This window comes from Corvus brachyrhynchos, unplaced genomic scaffold (assembly GCF_000691975.1).
Source record: "Corvus brachyrhynchos isolate BGI_N302 unplaced genomic scaffold, ASM69197v1 scaffold11, whole genome shotgun sequence".
Taxonomy (NCBI): Eukaryota; Metazoa; Chordata; class Aves; order Passeriformes; family Corvidae; genus Corvus; species Corvus brachyrhynchos.
The window spans coordinates 4,795,926-4,815,242 of NW_008236965.1; the positions used below are offsets into that span (position 1 = coordinate 4,795,926).

Below are 19,317 nucleotides of genomic sequence, written 5' to 3' on the forward strand. Positions count from 1 at the left end.
CTGTTTCCTGCCACATACAACTGCATTCTGTGAATAATTGACCAGCAGCTGATGTAATGTCATTTTGGCAGGGGGTTGGGTGGGGTGGTGCAGGATACACTCTGTTGTTACAAGGAATATTTCAAGTACTTGTACTAACATCTCTGGACGTGTTGAGCAACTGCAGCTCCCTCTTTTGTGGCTGTTCTTTCCTGTGTCTGAACATCAAACCTTTGCCTGAGCCATTAACACTGAATGTGGAGGCATGGCTTGGGATGGGCAGTTAGAGAAAAACGCTTAAAGCCTGAGTGCTTAAATGCTGCATCCACATTTCAGCAAACATTTGGCCTTGCAGCTGTTTGTTTAGTGCTGCCCATTCAGTTTGCAGCGTTCCAGCAAGATGACCTTCTTGTGCAAAGAGAAGCTGGTGGCATTGCAACAACTGGGGAACGGAAGTGGGGAGCTTGGCTTTTACCCCAGCCCTGAGTCACAGGGGGAAGCTTTAGCTTGCATCCTAAACTGGTGGTTTGTGCTGGCCGTGCTGGGAGCACTGTGGATGGCATGGGCACCTTGTGGCTGCCAAACAGGCTCCTGGCATGGCAGGCTCTGTCTCATGGTGACCCTGGGAATCAGCAGCAGCTGCCCTGGTATCAGCTGAAGTGCAACACTTCAACAGGCCATGGATCGCTGCAGTTTTTCCCTGAGTACCTGAGGTTATTCTGTATTTCTTGCCTTTGCACAGATGGGTTAATTAATCTTGTTTGTGTTCTGTTCTCGTGGCTGTCTGTCTGACATGTTGGTGTCTGGTTTTGTTTTGTAGTTTTTTCATGAGGGGTACTCCACGTCCAACAGCATGTTTGCTTCCACGGTAAAACACTATCTGTAGCTCTGCACCTGCTCTTCACCCTGTGTGTGTTTGTCTGCAAGGGTCTTGGCTCTAGACACCTCCTCCGTCTTCTGCCTAAAACCTTGTTTTCAAACCCTGCCTCTTTGTCTTGTTTGTCCCCATTGGGAACCAATTCTCATTAGTAATCTTTTAAAAGAAGTTGAGTCTCGCATTTAGATCCACTTAGTTCTTCTGAAGCTTAAGCAGTTGTAGCAGATAAAGTACTCTAGCAGATTTAGCTACTTGATACTGGATTATGTTACAGGTGTCTTTAGTATTTAAAAGTAAGGTAGTGTTGATAAATGCTGGCAGCCTCTGGACAGCGAGGAACCCAGAATAGCTACAAGTTGCTGAGACAGGGGTTGCATGGGTATCTCTTCAAGAAGTCATCTTCTTTCAAGGCAGAGAACTGTAGCTCTTCTTAAGCTCTCACTGTTAAAGAAGGAATATAATTGCTTAAATATTTTACCAACAGAGACTTCAGCAATTCCAAGTAAGTCTGAAGCTCCAAATGTGTCATGGAGAGACAGGAAGTTTCCAGCTACACATGCCCTTTGAACAGGTGGTTTGTGATTCGCTGCATCCTCACTTATTGTCAATTCCACACCTCCCAAATGCCCTAAAAACACAGCTATAGAGCAGGAAGTTCTATCTGTCATAGTCAGTGAGCAGTGGAAAGGAACAGCAAGCACTGGAACATCGAAGGAACACCACCTCTGCCTCGTGGACACCAGGAGCAGTGGAAATGGACTGTTTGCTGGGGATTTTTTTTGCAGAGCTGTGTAGAGTCTATGAGCCTGTGCTTTCCAAACATGCAGTTTTCAATCATTTTCCTCCTTCCCCATTATATTGCTCAGATGGCTTCTTACTTGGAGGTAAGGGGATTTAAGATGGCACTTTCAGTGAAGTCGTTTCTGGGCTGAAAGTAACAGGTATCCAAAAGGAAGGAGAAAACAGAAGAGCACAGTCTCTGGGAGTGCAAGGAATGGGCAGACTGTGTGTGTGCAAATCACAACAGCAATTTGGTGGTATTGCAACAACTTTGAAGATGATTTGCTGCCTAATTTAGTGTCCAGGCCTGGTAGGGTAAAATAATAGTCCAACAAGGGTAATAAAGGAAACAAGACTAACACTTAACAGAAAGGCAAGCATGATGATTGCATGGCTTCATTAAGTCAAATTTTAATCTACTTACTTTAATAGAGCTTTTGTATGAGGCCCTCTCTTGCTGGACTCTGATACTTTTACTCTGATACTTTTACAGCACCATGTCCAAGTGAATTGGACATACCTGCAGATCCCCCCACCTTGCACACCAGTGACACTGCCCTGGAAGCAGCTCATGCTTGTTAAAATAGTCAGACATTGCATTAAACCAAGCAGTGGACATCACTGGGTTATGCTATGTTGAAGTGCTTGCCTGTTTTGTTGAGAAACGATGGAAGTACTTGAGAAATGAAGCTTGTTGCAAAGGGGAGAGATGAGGATGAAGGATCAATCCCATCCCATCATCCTATATGACACCAGAGCCTGTATTTCTTCCCTGGTTCTGAGGTAGCATTATAACATGTGTTGGCCAGGAGTGGCACTTGTGTGAGTACTAACCAAGGCTTTAATGTCCCTACAGAGGGGCAGTACTCCATCATCTCCCACCAGTACTTCTCCAACTGGCTCCGGTGGAGACATGAGCTGGGGTGACAGAAAAGGGCAGTGGCTGCGCAGGAGGAGGCTTGACGGTGCTATTAACAGAGTTCCTGTTGGCTTTTATGAGAAAGTGTGGAAAATCCTTCAGAAGGTAAGCTGACCACTGTGGAGGATGCAAGCAAGCTCTGCAGTAACTCAGGGAGGTGGTGGTCCAGGGGTGGCATCTTGCCAGGAGTGGAAGTTGGTCAACAGGTGGAAACCCGAGTCACTGGTAGAAGTGTGTCTCTTGAACATAAAAGGGCTCCATTAACACAAGTTCATGTGTTTCTTTGAAAGTGGTTTTTTCTCTCAAACCACCAATGCTGAATTTTGGCTGAATGATTCTGTTCCACCATTGCCCGTTGTGCATCCCCTGGCCTAATGCACATTGTCAGTGCAGCTAAAGGGCACTGCAGTGCAATGCAGCTCTGTGCTCCGGGTCAGAAAGGCTGTGAGGAATGAAGTAGGAAACTGCTCTAACTCTTCCAGAATGTGTTGAGACCTCTTGCTGGCTGTTCTGAGTTGTATGGCATTCTTAATGTTTTTTGTTTGTTAGTTAGTTTGTTTTTAAGTGACAAGTAAGTCCTTGCCAGCACATTGGATATCAGGGGTATAGAAATGTGTTGAAGCAACCCTCCCAGAAGAAGGGGAAAGGAATTACAAATTTTATCTTATTTCAAAGTGATTATGCACCTGTTTTTCTGCTTTGCTGGATACAGGCCAGCATTTGGCACCCTGCAGCACTGAGCTGTTCGTGCTTGCTTAGTTGGAAAAAGAGTGCATCACCAATTTAGGCTGGTTTGTCCTTCTAAAATCACTTACACTGAAGCTGTTAGTGTTGATGTCAGCCAACACAAATCATATATGACCTCTTGGCTATATACTAATAGGATCTTTCAGTAGAGTGAGCATCACTTCTGGCCTAATGTAATAGCTGGGAGTAATTGTATGGTTTTTCTGGCTGTTAAAATGAATTGTGCTTGTCTTCAATATTTCATTCTTAAAATCTCTTTGGACAAATCATAAAATGTGTCTCCTCTTCCTAGTGTGTTTCCATTCTATACCTCAGGTACCCAGATGTGTCTGTCCTTAACCTGCCTTTTCACCATTTAGGTTTTGTCACTGTTTTCTTTATACCACTTGGTATTTCTCTCCCCCAGTGGTTGACATCCTGCGGTGTGCTGTCCCGGATCTGAAACACATAACTTAATGTTGTTCTAGCAAAAATTTAAAAAGATTCTTGCTTTTGTGGTCTGTTGTCTTGCTTTTTTGTTATCTTTTATTTCCAAATCCTTTCCAACAGAATGCTCTCATGGATTTGTTTCCCTCCTTTGTTTGCCTTTGCTTTAGTGGCTCTCAAAGTGCTTTGCTTCGTTAGCTGGACTGGAGCACAGCATGCTCTGGTGTGTCATGTCAGGCTGCTTCTAATCTTTGCCAGTTACATAATAACTTCTTCAGGAAGGATGAAATAATATTTTTGAACAGATTTTTTCTGTGTTATTGGGGGTTTTTGCTTTGCCTTTTTTTTTTTTCCAACTGCAAGTTGTTACATATTGGCTTAGAACAGAGAACCCTCAGATTGACTTGCAAGAAGTGTAATTTCTGTTCGCTCTTGAAATGTTTCAGTGCCATGGTCTGTCCATTGATGGGTATGTCCTTCCTTCTTCAACCACCAGAGAGGTACAGTAAAATGCCAATGATTTTCTAGCCACATGTCTGAATGTTTGGTTTGACAGTGTAAAATGCAGCAGGGCTGCTGTTACAGATCCTTGGTTTTATGTTTAGAACATCTGGACCTTCCCCCAGCACCTCTGCTAGTTTCCCTGGGTCTGTGCAGGTGAGTTCCTGCCAGGCAGGCCTGAGAGGAGGCTTGTAACAGGTTTTCCCTTTGCTGAGCCTGCCTTCTGCACACCTTCACTGTCCCCTTGTGCCCACTGGGAGACTCCAGAGAGGGTGGGGGACAGCAGCCCTTTGGGGGGAAGGTGAGGCAGCACAGACTTGTTGGAATAAAGCAGACACATTGCTTGCCACTTACTTTTTTTAATATGCTGCAACAGCAGGCAGTGTATTTTGGCTCAAAAGTAAATACCAGTTAAGGATGCTTGTTTCTAACTAAAGCTTTGGTTCTTTAAATCCATAACATTTTCTTGCATTTTTTTCTTAGCTGGATTCTGTCTTTAGGTGCTCTGGCAAATTTTGAATTCGCATCTATAAAACAAACTCTTGTGAATAGTAATCCATCAGTGCAAGAGCTGTGCTTGTGTGCCCAAGACTGTTTTCCTGACTGTTTCTCTCAGACTTGTCTCTGGCTTCCTTCTTTTCTGAGGGACTGTGGTAACCGCTGAAGAGAGGAGTTGGAATTTTCTGCCAAATTTAAATGTTGGGGTTTGTGGTTATTTTCAGAAAGGAGAGCTTTATTTATCCCTATTGGGTAGATAAAGAGACTTCTATTTTTAGCCTGTCAGACCTGGACAGGATCTAATTTTGCTGTTTGAGGCAATCGAATTAAATAAGCACAAACCTCCCGAGGCAGCATAACATCCACAGAGCTATGCCAGTGCAAATTAAGCTGTTCTACGAACAGAATAGTGATATTCCTGCATGGCAAAGCTCAGGGGTTATTTAAAAATCACCCCTCTAAGCAGGTGGTTGCTTTTAAAACTCAGCAGTACATTTGGCTTTGCAACTAACCTGCAATGCCAGAAAGATACGTACAAGGCAGAGTGTGTGAGACCACAGCCTGAGGAGCAAAGAGTTAATGTGCCAGCTAAGCATCAACAGCACTGTATGTAAGTGAGATGTGTGTGAGATGGGTTGCAGGGCTGGAGCAGGCTTCTGGAAGTTGTGTAACTGTTTGCAGAATCAGGGTCTAGCAACACAAAAACTTTCTGTAAGTGTTAAAGCTGCACAAACATTTTGTTCGCTTCAGTCAGTCTGCCCCTATGTGCGGAGAGGAGCATATGTCTCAGTGCTTGCAGGATGTGAGGAGCTAGTCTTTTGGATTTGTCAGTTTGTCTTTCCATTTCCACTCAAACTTGCCAGATGACCCCATGCGAAATCAAGTTTGCAGTGCACGTGGAGTCGGTGCTGAACCACGTCCCCCAGCCTGAGTACAGGCAGCTCCTGGTGGAAGCTATTCTGGTCCTCACGTTCCTCTCTGACATCGAGGTGAACAGCATCGGGGGCATCATCCACGTGGACAGAATTGTGCACATGGCCAATGACCTGTTTCTGCAGGAGCTGGTGAGCTCAAAGGGCAGTGGGGGAAAGCCTCCTCCTTTCAAAATTATTCCCTGCTCTTTTTTTAATGTGTGTGATGAACTTGATTTTGTCCTGGCCCTTTCTCCTACAAAGACAGACCAAATCACTTAAGTATCTTCTGGAAATATATTTGGGAGAACTAATGCAAGAACTGCGGGAGATTTAAAGGGAATAAAATTGTAGTGTCTAACAAGCTCTGAAGTGCAAGGGTAGATTGAAGTTCTGCTTTATCAAGGCGTTAGTATTACCAATATTTGAGTAATCCCACCCATTCCCCCCAACGGACAAAAATCTGTGAATTTATATATTCATTTACTTGCACTGATCCAACTAAGTCATGTGGGCCCTATAGTAATCCTGATTAAGATTTTCATGAGGGGAAAGAGAATTTTCAGTATTCAGCACAAATAGAAAATCATAATGGGGTTTGTTTTTTCCAATAAATAAGCATGCATGCCTAACTTGCCCTACTTCTTTGCTTGTCTCTTTACAGAAATCATTTGGAGCTACTGGTAGTATCTTGGAGAAAGACGTAGCCACGGGAATTTGCCACTTTTTTTATGACAGTGCTCCCAGTGGAGCCTATGGCACCATGACTTACCTAACAAAAGCTATAATTATTTATTTACACGATTTCCTGCCCAGCACAGGCTGTGCAATGCAGTAAGTGATGCCTCAAGCAGAGGGAAGGCTCGGAGGCTCTTCCTCCCCAGTTCCCTGTCACAAACCCCTTGGCTGTGGTTGCTGCCCGTGTGTGCCATCCACTCCCCCAGCATTTGGCCCTGCTGGGGATGCTGTGTGCACACTGACCTGCTGGGGACAGGGAGCTGGAATTTGGCCTGGTTTTAGGAGAGTGTGCAAGAAATAACAAATAACGAGGCTTATTCTGCCCAAAGTGCATAAATGTAATTTGTATTAAATTAGCAAGGATTATACAGTTCTGCCAAGGGGAAAACAGATTACTCTGTGGAGATCAAAAGGCATAATAAAATGAGGGAGCTGCATCTTGGGGACGGTCTCACAAATAAGGGAAGTGATGGAATTCATTAATTTTTCTCCTGCTGTGTGTAAATGTACATCATTGTGAATCACTAATGCACAGTGTGAAACATCCAGGGAAAATAGAGGAGTAAGAATAACTTGAAATAACGTGGTGGTATTTTTAATACACTTTTACCCTGATTCTCTTCTCATTTGCACCTAGTCAGTGCAAGGCTAAGGCCAGTAGGGACAAACTTCCTACAATATCCACTAATTTGAGTGGATAGCCTCTGTCAGGAAGCTGCATCTGTCTTTAATCTGAACAAAATAGCTTCCTTCCCTGCATCCCCAAGACTTTGGAGGCAAAATCTCAAGACTCCAGCTTCTCCAATGTGACAGACAGTTTTATGCCTGTAATCCTTTCCTCTGAATGGAGCAAGATAAACCTTTTCCCCTTGAGCACCCTTTCCAAGTCTCCTGATCATTTCCCTTGCAAACAGCCTCAGAGTTAAGAATGGCATTATTGTGGCCTTTCCAGTGTAGCGTGAGTTTATGGAAGGCTTTGATGTTTCTCTTTTTTTTTTCCTTTTCTTTTTTTCCTTTTCCATTTTTTCTTTTTCTTTTTTTTTCTTTTTAATTTGAAGTCACACTGGTCTCATGTAGTTAGGGGTTGGGCTGCCTGGAAGTCTCCCTGCAGACAGTTCCCAGGTTAATGCTGTCCACTGGAAGCTCTGAGATGCTGCAGGGAGAATAGGTGTGTCCCCAGGCATTGGCAGTGGTTTTCCTTGTGCCTGTGCTGCTGGCTTTGCCACCAGCCACATGTCAGCACCTGGCTGACAGCTTAGGAAAGTGGCAGTAGCTTCAGCCTCTCCATGGCCACAGACAGGTTCCCTCAGCAGCACTGCTGCCATGTGAGCAGAAAGGATCAGAGCAATTCTGTCTTGCCAGGCAGAGGGGAAAAGAGCAGATAGGCCTGTAAAAAATACTTTCTGAGCTAATAAACCTGGTAAGAGTATTTCTGTAAGCCTCCCCTCCACTCTTTCAGAACATAACTGTGCCATTTGTATAGGATTTGAATTTTTTTTTTTTTTTGTAACAATAGTGTGTGGTGCTTTTGAGAGTGAGGTTTTTGTTTCCAGTAGAAGTAATGTCCTGTCTCACTTGCCAGTTGCCAGCCCTCATGGTCCCAGCAGGTCTGAGCTCCAAAGGCCATGACACCCTGCCTGCTGTCCCTCTACAGAGTCACTGCTGCTGTAGCAGTATCTGGGAACTGGCTCAAGAGAGTGAAGGTGTGGGAGGCCTTAGTGTGAGGTGATGTAATGTTTTTTTCAGAGACAGAGGAGTTTGGTAGTCCAGAGGACCAGGAGCCCTGTGTTAAACCACCATGGGAACCATGGGCCTGTGCAGGGGCCAGTATAAAGTGACAGTTCAGGTACAATTAGCACTTGGGTGTAGAAGTCATTTTATTGGTGTGGTGCCTGTTTTGTAAGGGTTTGCCTTTGTTATTGTTTAGTTTGGTTTTTTTAACTTTTCGTATGTATTGTGAGAGCTCACTTGGCTTGTTTCCCAGTAAAAGGAAGTAAAATCCTTTGTCTACTTTAAGCAGATGTGACAGTGCAGAGCATAAGCACACAACAGCAAGGTGATAGTTTTTTATTTTACCCGGTATCATACAAAAAGTAGTAGCAGTTATTTTTGCTTTTCTTCTTGAATCCTAGACTGTGAGAGATGCAAATGACTTTTTGCAGAAACAAGAAGGCTGATGTTGGTTTTACATGCAGCTGCATTGAAGTCTAAGGCAATTAAATGTATGGACTAACATACCTGGACACCCCTTAACACTTACTTTTTTTAATGGGAGTGTCATTGGTGTTTTTAATATCAAATTCACAATATGACCTAGGTTATGGTATATTCATGATGGTCATAATGAATTACCACGTGGAATGCAGGCAATTGAAAAGCATTTATGTAGTAATTTGAAGAGTTTAGGTAGCTGGTGGTGAAGGGTGGGACTCAAACACAAGGCCAGTGGAAGGCAAACTATTATTACTTACAGGGTCAGGCACAGCTGCACCACCTTGCTGCTGTGTTACTGCTCAGAGCAAAGAACCATTGCAACCGGAGAGTTGCCTTGCAGTGCAAACCCAATTATGCAACTAAGGTTTTACACAGACCCCCTGCTTTCCTGAAGATCCCCTGGGTGTGTGAGGCTGCTGCAAAGCAGAGCTGGCACTGGCAGTGACCAGGGTGTGCTCCCAGATAAAATACAGGACGACTTTGCAGTTTGTGCAGGGCTGAGCTAATTGGCAGAGGCTCTCCTTGGCTGTGCAGCCTCCCTGGGGAGCCACCAGATGACACTGCCAGCTCCCAGCCCCTGGAAACTCACTTATGGAAAGAAGGCAAAGGTGAACAGACACATCCTGTGAAACAAGGGCATTAGTGAATTAAAATAGACTCACCTGAGAGCTGCTTGTGCCAGCCTGACCAGCACTGCTGCCCCAACCAGTTTGCAGCTGTGAGGTCAGGAGCACCCACACAGTGCTGGGGGCAGCTGGGTGCACCTGGAGACAGGTGCAGGGCTGGGGTGGGGGGCAACTGGCAGAATAAGGATCTGTGTCCAGCTCAGAGCTCACACCACACGCTGGCCCCAGCCCTGCTCCCCCAGGTCAGTGCCCTCCCTGCTCACAGCTGTTGCCTTCTCCCTGCTGCCGACAGGGACATGGGTTTGTCAAACTAGACAGATCAAAAGCACCACTGATCTCCCTTAGCTGCTGGTCCCACAGGTAACTGTGAAAACTGAATGGGTGGAGTACAAAGTCTGTCTGACTTCTCTGCTGCTAATTGTAGTCTCCTTTCTCAGGGAAGGAGTCTTGCTTGTTCCCAGAAAGGTGCAGGTGAGCCACAAAGTCCTTAGCTGCCCTGCAAAGGGGCAGCCACTTTCTGTGGGGTAGTGAAACACCTGGGCTGCCCCATGTGGGCACAGGACACTGCAGGAATGTGTCACCCCTCTGGCAGTAGCCAGGGCCTTGAGTGAGGTGGGAGCTTGAGTCAGTCCACGTCCAACCTTGGGCACTTTTTGGAGTGGTCTGCAGGTAGGAGCAGAGTTGCCCAGGAAGCAGGAGAGAGATGCCACCCCTGGTGCCATCTGTAGCTGTAGGGTAAGAGTTTGGGCACTCATCTGCAGGTTGATTCAGGTGCTGCTCAAAGGACCACTCACGTCTGGAATATTAAGTAGCTGCTGCATAGAATCATGACTGAAAAAAGGGATTGAGGATGGGGGTTATAGAAGAAGAGCTTCGGGTCAAACAGTTTGGATTTAAGTAAAAGCAGCAGGGCTTTTTCCCACTCCCAGTTCCAGTCTCAAGTGGCATGCATTCCAGCATTAGATGTTTCAGTTACCCCCCTGCCACCCTCCTGTCAGGGGTAAGGGGGCTTTTTGTGCCACCAGCAGCTGACAGGACAGCACCTTCTTTTTTGGCTCAATGATTCAGCTCCTCAGTCCTGTATCCCCAAAAGGCTCTCACTGCCTGCCAAGTGAACCTGTGCTGCAACTGTACCTTGGCATCCCCTCTCAGGAAGTGATCCCTCAAGGCCAGTCCCCTTCATGCCAGGTTCAGGAATGTGTCCCTAGTGGGGAAGATCCACACTGGAGGCTGCCAGCCATCCTTCAGAGCTGCTCTCTCGTTGCACACCCTGGCTTTGTCCTCTTTACTGGGGCAGGTGGCAAAGGAGGACTCCAGAGCTGTGGTGTCCAGTTCCACCTTGTCATTTCACACCCACTGCATGGAAGCAACAGTGGGAAGCAAGATCCCACCACACACAGTGGTGTTTGGCCATCGTAAGTGGAGCCTTTTTGTCACTCCACTGGAATAAGGTGGGACTGATCAGATTAACTGCATGCTAAAAATATACATTGTGTATTACCAATGCCATTGAAGTTTTACTGTAAATTTTGTTTGCACTATTAAAGATTTTTCTTTTCTCCAAGGCGGTAGAAATAAGTGTGTGCATGTTTGTTCATTCATCTTTCAAGTTACAAAATACTTCTGGAAAAGTGTTCTGTATTTAAATGTAGAAAGTAAGATTTAAGAGAGACAGCTTGGGCTGCTGTTACATTCTGGGATGATAAACTTGGAAGGATGCTTCTTTTCTACTTTCAACACTTCTGTTAAATGAAACTGAGCTGTTTTACTTAGCTCATCTTTAGCTATTAAAATTTAAAGGTGGACTAGGTTGGAACCTTTTCCTACCCAAAAAGCACTTTATGGCTTTATGTGCATTGGATTTACTGAGGCTGAATAAGGAATACAGTTACCAAAGAGCTCCTGACCTGATGTTGCTTTCAGGGTGTAAGATGCAAGAAAATTAAGTCCAGATCTCCTGACTTCTCCCCCTTGGGAATTGCCAGGGTGGTACTGGCAGGAATGGGAATATTGGCTTGCAGTCAGGGGAAGGAGAGAGGCATGTGAAGGCAAGAGACTCTTCCATCTTGCTACCTTCCAAAAACTCAGTTTCAGGATTTCTCAGTTCCTTTTCTTGGTAAAGAATTTATGTTTAACTATATGCAAGAATATTTAGGTTTGGTAGTATCAAAATATGTTTACTATTGTGTTCTTACTCATCTCTGTTTTTAAAAAACCCTGTTTGTCTTCAGAACAGTGCATTCTATGGTGATGGGAGCAGGATACCAAAACATAAGCAGAGACACCCCACTTAGGCATTGCTCAGAAAGCCAAAGCTTTATTTTGTGATCTATCATGTTCTGCATTAACATGCTATGGATTTAGCCTTCATTAAGGTGACAAGTTATCACAGAATCACCGAATCCCAGAAGGGGTCATGTTGGAAGAGACCACAATGGCTCATCTGGTCCAACCTCCCTGCTCAGACAGGGTCATCCCATAACACATAGCACAGGACTACCTCCAGATGGTTCGTGAATATCTCCAAAGAGGGAAACTCCACACCCTCTCTGGGCCTTCTGTTCCAGTGCTTGGTCACTGCACAGGAAAAAAGTTCATCCTCATGTTCAGGTGGAATTTCCTGTGCATCAGTTTCTGTCCATTGCCTCTTGTCCTATCGCTCAGCACCACTGAGAAGAGCCTGGCTCCATCTCAGAAACAGTTATGATTGATTCAGAACTCTAAATCCCAACAAATGTGGGGGAAAGTAACCAGTGGCAAGAGGAAATCCAGTGCAAGTGTAAATACCTTTCAACCAAGGTCCTCTAAGTTGTGCCTGTAAACTTTTGAAAGGATAAGTTAGTGACCTGGAATGATTTAATTCCTCTGCATCATGCAAAGAGCAAGATTAAATGCAGGCCTACCCATTTTAACTAGATGCTTCTTCCCTGTTTTCCTCTCCTGCAATGGAAAACCCACAGCCAGACTCTCTTGTGCCTGTTCCATCACCAGGGAGGGTTTGATATGTTCCTTGTAGTCATCAATGCTCTCAGCTGTCACTAAGGACTGTTGACAGACACATACCAAAGTCTCTCTTCCTACACAGCTCTAGGCATGACCTTGGCAATGCTGAGGGATTAGACTGATGGGGATGATGCCACCCAGAGGGCAGAAGTGAATTGTAAGGTTCTGGCAGTGTGTGGCAATGACACAGTAATACTGTTAAGTGTGAGTTTTCATCTCCTCTGTCCCATTATTAGCAGGTACAGATTAACCAGGAGGGGCTAAATAAAGACTTGAGCAGTGACCCTATCAAGCAGCCCTTTTATGACTAATGACAGCAAGCTGAGCTTCCAAGACAACTCACAAGAAGTTCTGCCTTTTCATGAGGTTGCCTTTTTCTCGAGTCTGTGAACAATGTGAAAGGCCTCTAAAAATTCATTGAAGTCGATGTGGCCGTCTTTGTTGTAGTCTATGCTGAGGACTAACTTGTCAATGGAGTCATCCTGTACATCAATGCCCAGGTGAGAGGTGAAGAGTCTCCATGTCTGGCTGAATTCCTCAAGAGAAATCAAACCTAAAGGAGACAGACAGTAGGCTGCTTTTTGCAGTGCTGTTTCCCCTTCCTGCATAAACACACATATGCACACTCCTTCACTGCAAGACAGTTATCTGCCTACCATGGTGGGGGGGTTAGTGCTTTCATAATTGAAACATGTTTTTACTTTACGTAATGATTGAATGCTTCTGACAGTGGAATTGAGAAAGCAGTAAAGAGACAGTGGAAGGGAGAAAAAGCCCCTACAAGAGGGAAGCCAATACTGGAGCTGGGGTATGTGAGAATTTTTTTCTTGTTAAGCTCTGTGCACTGTCCCTTATATGGTTGCAGCCTGACTGCTTAAAATAGTCTCCACTAAACTGGAGAAATGACATCACCTCTGGTTCCCCTATATTTAGAAGCCTTAAGGAGGAAACACAGTGGGGAAAAGATAACTGGTATAGGCTCCATTCAGCTGACACAGGGGAGGTACCTGGACTTACCTGAGTGGTCTTTGTCAATGATGTTAAAGATGATCTCCAGATCTTTTCTGTATCTGCACAGTGTTTCTGCCAAAGCTGGCTGAGCCTGGTTTTGAAATCACATACAAGAAAGCTACTCAGATATTGGTTTGAGTTAATTTAACCAACAGAATATCTACTATCCAATTTCCATTTTCCCAGTTTAACTTGTCAAATGTTAAAAAAAAAAACTTTATGCTTGAGTTCTCTGGAATGACACTTCTATGTCTTGTCCTGAGGAATAATCAGATAAAACCCGTCACTTTCAGATGGCAGGGCAAGGGGGAAAGGAGCCCTTCACACCCCCTACCTTCAGTAATTATTTGAGGAAATATGGATAATCTAGGGATGGTGTAGACCATGCACTCATACAAAGCACTTACTGTACGTATGTGAATGGATCCCGCTGTTTAGGAAAATGATGGTTATACCTCAGTCCCAAAGCACTGTTCAGCCACTCAGTAACAACTGACCTCAGATACCATTATAAACATCTAAAAGTCCATCTACAAATGTGACTTCCTCCCACAGGGGCCTGAACTGCCTCTGGAGCTTGTTTGAAAAGCTCATTTCAAAGAGTAAGGGTTGAGTGCTCTGGGCAGAATTTGTCATATCTCCTCTTCTCTGTTATCTAAACGCCCTCAAAAGCCAACAGAAAGTAAGAAGCAGTTCTTGCATGTGATTCATCCAACCTATTTTAAGCATCTACCTTAGCAGGGGATGATGATTCGTACCCCAGCAGTGCTCATTTTCCTCCACTAACTATAAAAGGAAGCTCAGCAACTAGTTCAGATGTCTACTTGATGGGCCAAACCACTGTCTTGTGCTTTAATTTGCACCGAAAGTTGTTCCTCCAAGAACTGCAAGGAGGTGTTTTTCTCTTTACCTCTTTTATAGGTTGACCCATTTTCAAATCATAAAAACATGACATGAAGTCAACTTCTCCATCTGGATTCATCTGTGCTAACTGAGACCGCAGCATCCTCCAGGGCAGTTCCAGCTGTAGGACAGACTCCATCGCTGCAGCCCAGTCGTTGACAGAAATCCTGCCTGCCAGAAGGGGTCAGGTCATGGTTACAAGTGGAACAGGACACAGCACACATCAGTCACCAGCACAAAGGGTTACAAAACACAAGGATTTTCTCTGAACCCTGGGATGAAAGCCCTCATAACAAAGGAGCTGTGGGGTTGAACTAGGCATTTCCACAGGTCCCTTCCTGACACAAAGTTGTGATGCTATTATGACGTTCAGCATATTTTAACACCTTTTGACAAAGCCAGATTATGCCATGAAGGTGTACTTCAGATTTCAGCTGAGCTGCAATTAGAGTGACATGTGGCTGAAAACCAGACAGAAATATGTGAAACAGCTGTTCAGTGGCCAAAGAAACACCATCATGTTATTGAGTGCCCTTGTAAGGGCACAGGACACAGTCAAGTGAGTAGCCATCCTGAGGAAAAGTTGTATTTGTGGTAGAAATCAACTTCTTGCTTCTACATTAAAGGTTAATCTATTAACTTAGCACTGACTTTTCTTCAGCTGAGGGGTGAGTGTGTTTTTGCTGGAGGCATAGACAAGGCTGTGTGTCTGCTGGAGGCATAGGCAGCCAACTTTCCTCAGATACCTCCCAGGCTCAAAAGGAGACCAGTTCCCTCCAACCTGAGACCCCAGTTCCCTGTCTGACACCTTCTGAAGACCCTCCTATATGAAGGTGGTGGTGACTTTTGAGCTTCTGGAACTGGATTTGCCTGCCCAAACTCTCTACCCAACAGCAAACACCATTTCTCTATTTGCCCATGTCTTTCAGCTTTCTTTTTTCTACTTCAAGCTTCATCCCCTCAAGTTGTTGTCTGGGGCTAAACCCTTGCCAACATCTATTCTCCTCTGTGGTCAGGGAGAACAAGGTCAACTAGCCTCTGCTGTCCTCAGCCTGACAGTGGCAGGCAGACAGGACTCCTCTCCATGGAGTTTGTCCCCTCTGCCCCACAGACGCATGGAAGCTGTTTTCCCCACGGTGGCAGCTGGACAGAGAAGGAGTAGTACCTGTCCCATTGACGTCGTATTGTGCAAAAGCACTGGTGAGTTCAGACCTGTGAGCATAAATCTTCTCTCGTAAGGACTTTAAGGCAGATGATTCAATTGTACCTACCCTAGGAAGAAAAAAATCAGCAGATTATTAAAGGATTAAAATCCTCAAGCATTTTATGCTTTTCAACATTCATTATCAAATGCTTCTATCCTTTAACATGTAGTAAGTTTAGGGTCTAGTATGTTTAAGTAGGATGACCCAAAACATACTGGAACACTGGAGGGGGTGGGGGAGCAAGACAACATTCAGAGGGGGAAAACCCCCCAAAAAACAAAACCAACGATGCTCCATAAGAATAATCTGCGTTTATGAGATAATTGAGTTTATGCAGGTAATTCTAAGCTGCTTTCCTTTACTAATCTGACCACAGTACTAGGCATGGCAAAGCTGTCATGATAAACTCTTGAGACTCAATTCATAACAGGATTTGTCCAGATTAACACTGCAGCCTTAAAGCAGGTGCAGGCCATTTATGAGTCCCTGGCAATTGTCTGTTCAAACTGCTTACCTCATCTAATTACCTTTGTGAATTTCTCAGGAAACCAAGTTTGAACACTTAGAACATGTTTAGTTTACTGTATTAATTTTTAAATTGTAAAACAAAAAACCAGGGAGAATCAAGGAAAATGGATGCCTATTCAGTTATTCCATCAAGCTTGAGATTTGTGGCAGGTACACTCACATGTGAGGAGAGTCCACCCCTCACAGCATGCAACACACAGCTTTACCTCTCACGGAGATTCTGCCTGCGCGTGTACTTGCTGACTTGGTACTGCACAAACCGAGGGGTCAGTTCAGGATTTAGCTTGATGTAAGCACCCCGGTTACTGCCCTCTTCATAATAGTTAGAGGCAGAGAATATGGTGATAACCTGATCATAGGAAACAGAGAAACTGGATTGGCCAGAACAGCTCTTCTTGACACTGATTTCTGAAACTGATCTTAGAAAAAATTCCAAGTTACAAAATTATGTGTCTACATATAAAACTGTGTCACCAAATTGCTCTTGCCTTTAGAGTCAGAGCTCTGGGCCTTTATTTTTGACCTGTCACACTTCAGAGGGCAGTGAGATACAACATGCTGTTTTAACAGAAACCTCTTTCTAAGAGAGACCTGTTTTTCAGGATTCTTGTTAGCCTCCCAACACAGCATGTAAGAAAGCAGGGCCAGAAGAGAAATCCGTAAATTAAAGACAACTAGAGCCTTATAGCATCTCTTGAACTGTATTTACACACAACTCTTCTTGGGGATTTTGTTGATGTCCATTTGTTTTCATGTCAGTAATAAGCTGGTCCCCACTCCCTAAAGCTGTAAAGAATTTTGTTACTCAGAACTCAGTAATTTGTTGTAACATCTATCTAGGACAAAGTTCCCCCAAACCCGAAGTCACTCTCCCTTTTTAGAATAAATTTTGTGGACAAATCTACTGTGGATGTTCCTGTGAAATTCACAGGAGAATTCTACTTTACATGGAAGCATCTTACCTTCCCATCATGACTGATCTCATAACCTTCTGGCTTAAATTCATGAGACCTGATGAGCATCTTCAGATTATACCTCTCAAACAGCTTGGCAGTGACATCGGGACCAAAGTAACAGCCTCCTCCTCGACACTTGTTTGGTGTACAGCCATTTTGGCTTCTTGGATCACTCCACAGAATGTCAAGGATCTATAAAGAGCAAACTCAAGCAAGTGAGGACTAACAGTGGGGGAAGACTGACAGGCTATGGCTGTCTAAAATCCTGGCCACAGCAAAAGCCCCACAGTACAGGGAGAAAACACATCTTTGCTAAAATGTAAGTCTTGGGTTTTTTCCTTCCTTTCAGGAGCATATTCTTTTGTGCTGAGACTTTTCTTATCCTTTTTAAGAAACACTTTCTAGATTTTGGATGAATTTTTTTTTTTTTTCCAGAAGAGATATCTTTTTAGCAATGTACCTCCTTTCACAGCTGAGGTTTTCAGACTTGGGCAGGTGCATCAGGAGCAGTACCTGGGCTATTTCAAAGAGAACACGAGCTGCCTTCTTCACATATAGGTAGGAGAGGCAATTTCTATTTCCCAGCACAGACTGGATAACCACATGGGTCAGTGGTTTTACCTAAGCTTGGGAGTACCTGCTCTCAACATGGTAGGAGTTACCTTTGGCTTTATTGTCTTCAGTTAGCTCACGTTTCAAACCAACATTTCACATTTTAGCAGGATTCAGACATGAAGGTGAATTATCATGGTTTAATTCTAGTCAGTAGAAAACATTAGTCAAAATGTGTTTGTTTAAACCTTGCTGGGCAAGGTTTGCATTAACACATTCCACTTCATGTTCATGAGCATGCCTTAGTGGATGCTTGATTAGCTGGGGGAGTGTCAGATTTTTGGGGGAAAGAGGGCCTTGCTTGTGCCCACTGTGTTAGTTTGTAGGTCAGAGAGGTATCTTGGGAAATCAGATTTTCAGAGAAATTAAGCTTTCCAAATTGCCACAATTTATTAAATTACAGTATAACTAAAGCTCCATATTGGCTCTAATATTCAAGAGGAAATGAACAGCCAGAGGACAAAAACTTCCCACTTCTGAATAATCTGCCTGTAGGTCTCAGGATCTGGGCGACTTTTTGGGGCTATATCAGCATTCAGCTGCCAAAAGCACAGACAAAGAAAGGTGCTTTATCTCACCAACAATTGCAAAGTCTGACCTGTCTAAACCAACAACCCGTTCTGTACCAACAGATCCAACCACGTGAGGGCAGGCAAACCCATTTCGTACTGAGCAGTTTCCTCCTCCTAAGGGCTAAGAAAACAAAACACTGGGCAAATTTTACTTGTAAGGAATAAAATCCCAAGCCTTTATTACCAGGTCTACAAAAAGCATCCAAAAACCGTTAGGTATTTAATACACTCCTTAGAATGACTGTTTTCTTAATAAGAGACCATTCTCTCGAACTCATAACCACACTGCCTAAACAGAACGCCTGCCGAGTTTGTGCGGGAGGGGTTTGTTATCAGTGTGTCTTTGGTTTCACCTACTTGTTTCCATTCCTTCAGGGCGGGGTCTGGAGGCAAATTTGAGCCTGAAGGCTGAGTGGAGCCCGATGAAGAGGTGTGTTGTGTCTTCCCTGCAAGATGCTGGTTGGCAGTGTGTTTACTGGATTTGGTCGTGGGAATTCTCTTGTTTGTTTGGTCCTGTCTGTCTCTCACTGACTTTGGTGGCCGCATCAAAGATTTCAACTTTAAGAAAAAAAAAAGTTACCACCCCAACAACAAAAGTTGATACAGAGATGCTGGCTGAAAGGCACACCAGCTCATGTTTCTTGCACTCAGGAAAACTCAGAGAGTTTGACTAATGTTAACTCTCATAATGTCCTGAACTCACAGGTTTCAGAGAAGCTGCAGGTGTTTGGCACTTGCAGAAATTTTGCTTTATACCTATCAGTAACCAGGCTCTTCAGAGCTGCTTTCATATTCTTATCCAGACACACAGACTCATTCCAAACACAGTCAATCTTAAGGTCTCACTATACAGCAAGTAGGGCCTGGGCTCAGGGAAGATGCTTCAGTGCCCAGCTTCCCTGGAAACAAAATATACATTCATATTCTATTGAAGGTGAAAGTCCATTCACTTCTGTTCTGACACACTACCATGCTGTTAGATTAATTTGGCTAAAACAAATAGAGTATCAGGAAGATGGCAGTGAAATTGATGAAGTATTACATCAGGCTTTACACTGTTAGATCAAACTCCTCCAACATGCATGGGCATTTGCTTTTTTGGAGTGGTGTGCTATGGCTCCATGGATGACCACTAACATGGACTCTTCTCCAGGGAATGTCTTCTCATTTGAAATACTCTCATACTAGCTTATTTCCAGAACAAAGCCAAAATAAACCTCGAAACCAAACCAACCAACCAACCCAAAAAACCCAAACCAAAACAAAAAAACCCAAACCAAAACCACCCACCAATAAAACATACACAGTCCA

At 44.2% G+C, this 19,317-nt stretch overlaps 2 protein-coding genes across 3 annotated transcripts in view; one reads left to right on the forward strand and one right to left on the reverse strand.

The window, feature by feature from the left end:
- PHKA2 (phosphorylase kinase regulatory subunit alpha 2) overlaps positions 1–10,791 on the forward strand; it is a 39,787-nt gene extending 28,996 nt beyond the window's left edge. The window contains 5 exon segments of the mRNA XM_008629255.2: positions 800–847; positions 2,493–2,660; positions 4,175–4,228; positions 5,591–5,791; positions 6,303–10,791. Coding sequence (XP_008627477.1) covers positions 800–847; positions 2,493–2,660; positions 4,175–4,228; positions 5,591–5,791; positions 6,303–6,476 — 645 coding nt within the window. The 3' untranslated portion in view covers positions 6,477–10,791.
- A 1,041-nt stretch (positions 10,792–11,832) lies between these two features.
- The window catches only part of PPEF1 (protein phosphatase with EF-hand domain 1), a 35,320-nt gene continuing 27,835 nt past the window's right edge, over positions 11,833–19,317 (reverse strand). For both annotated transcript variants that reach the window (XM_017728458.1, XM_017728459.1), the window contains 7 exons: positions 18,364–18,564; positions 16,829–17,014; positions 16,073–16,215; positions 15,299–15,405; positions 14,141–14,304; positions 13,237–13,321; positions 11,833–12,772 (listed from right to left, as the gene is read on the reverse strand). In XM_017728458.1, coding sequence (XP_017583947.1) covers positions 12,579–12,772; positions 13,237–13,321; positions 14,141–14,304; positions 15,299–15,405; positions 16,073–16,215; positions 16,829–17,014; positions 18,364–18,564 — 1,080 coding nt within the window. In that variant the 3' untranslated portion in view covers positions 11,833–12,578. The remainder of the gene's footprint in view (positions 12,773–13,236; positions 13,322–14,140; positions 14,305–15,298; positions 15,406–16,072; positions 16,216–16,828; positions 17,015–18,363; positions 18,565–19,317) is intronic.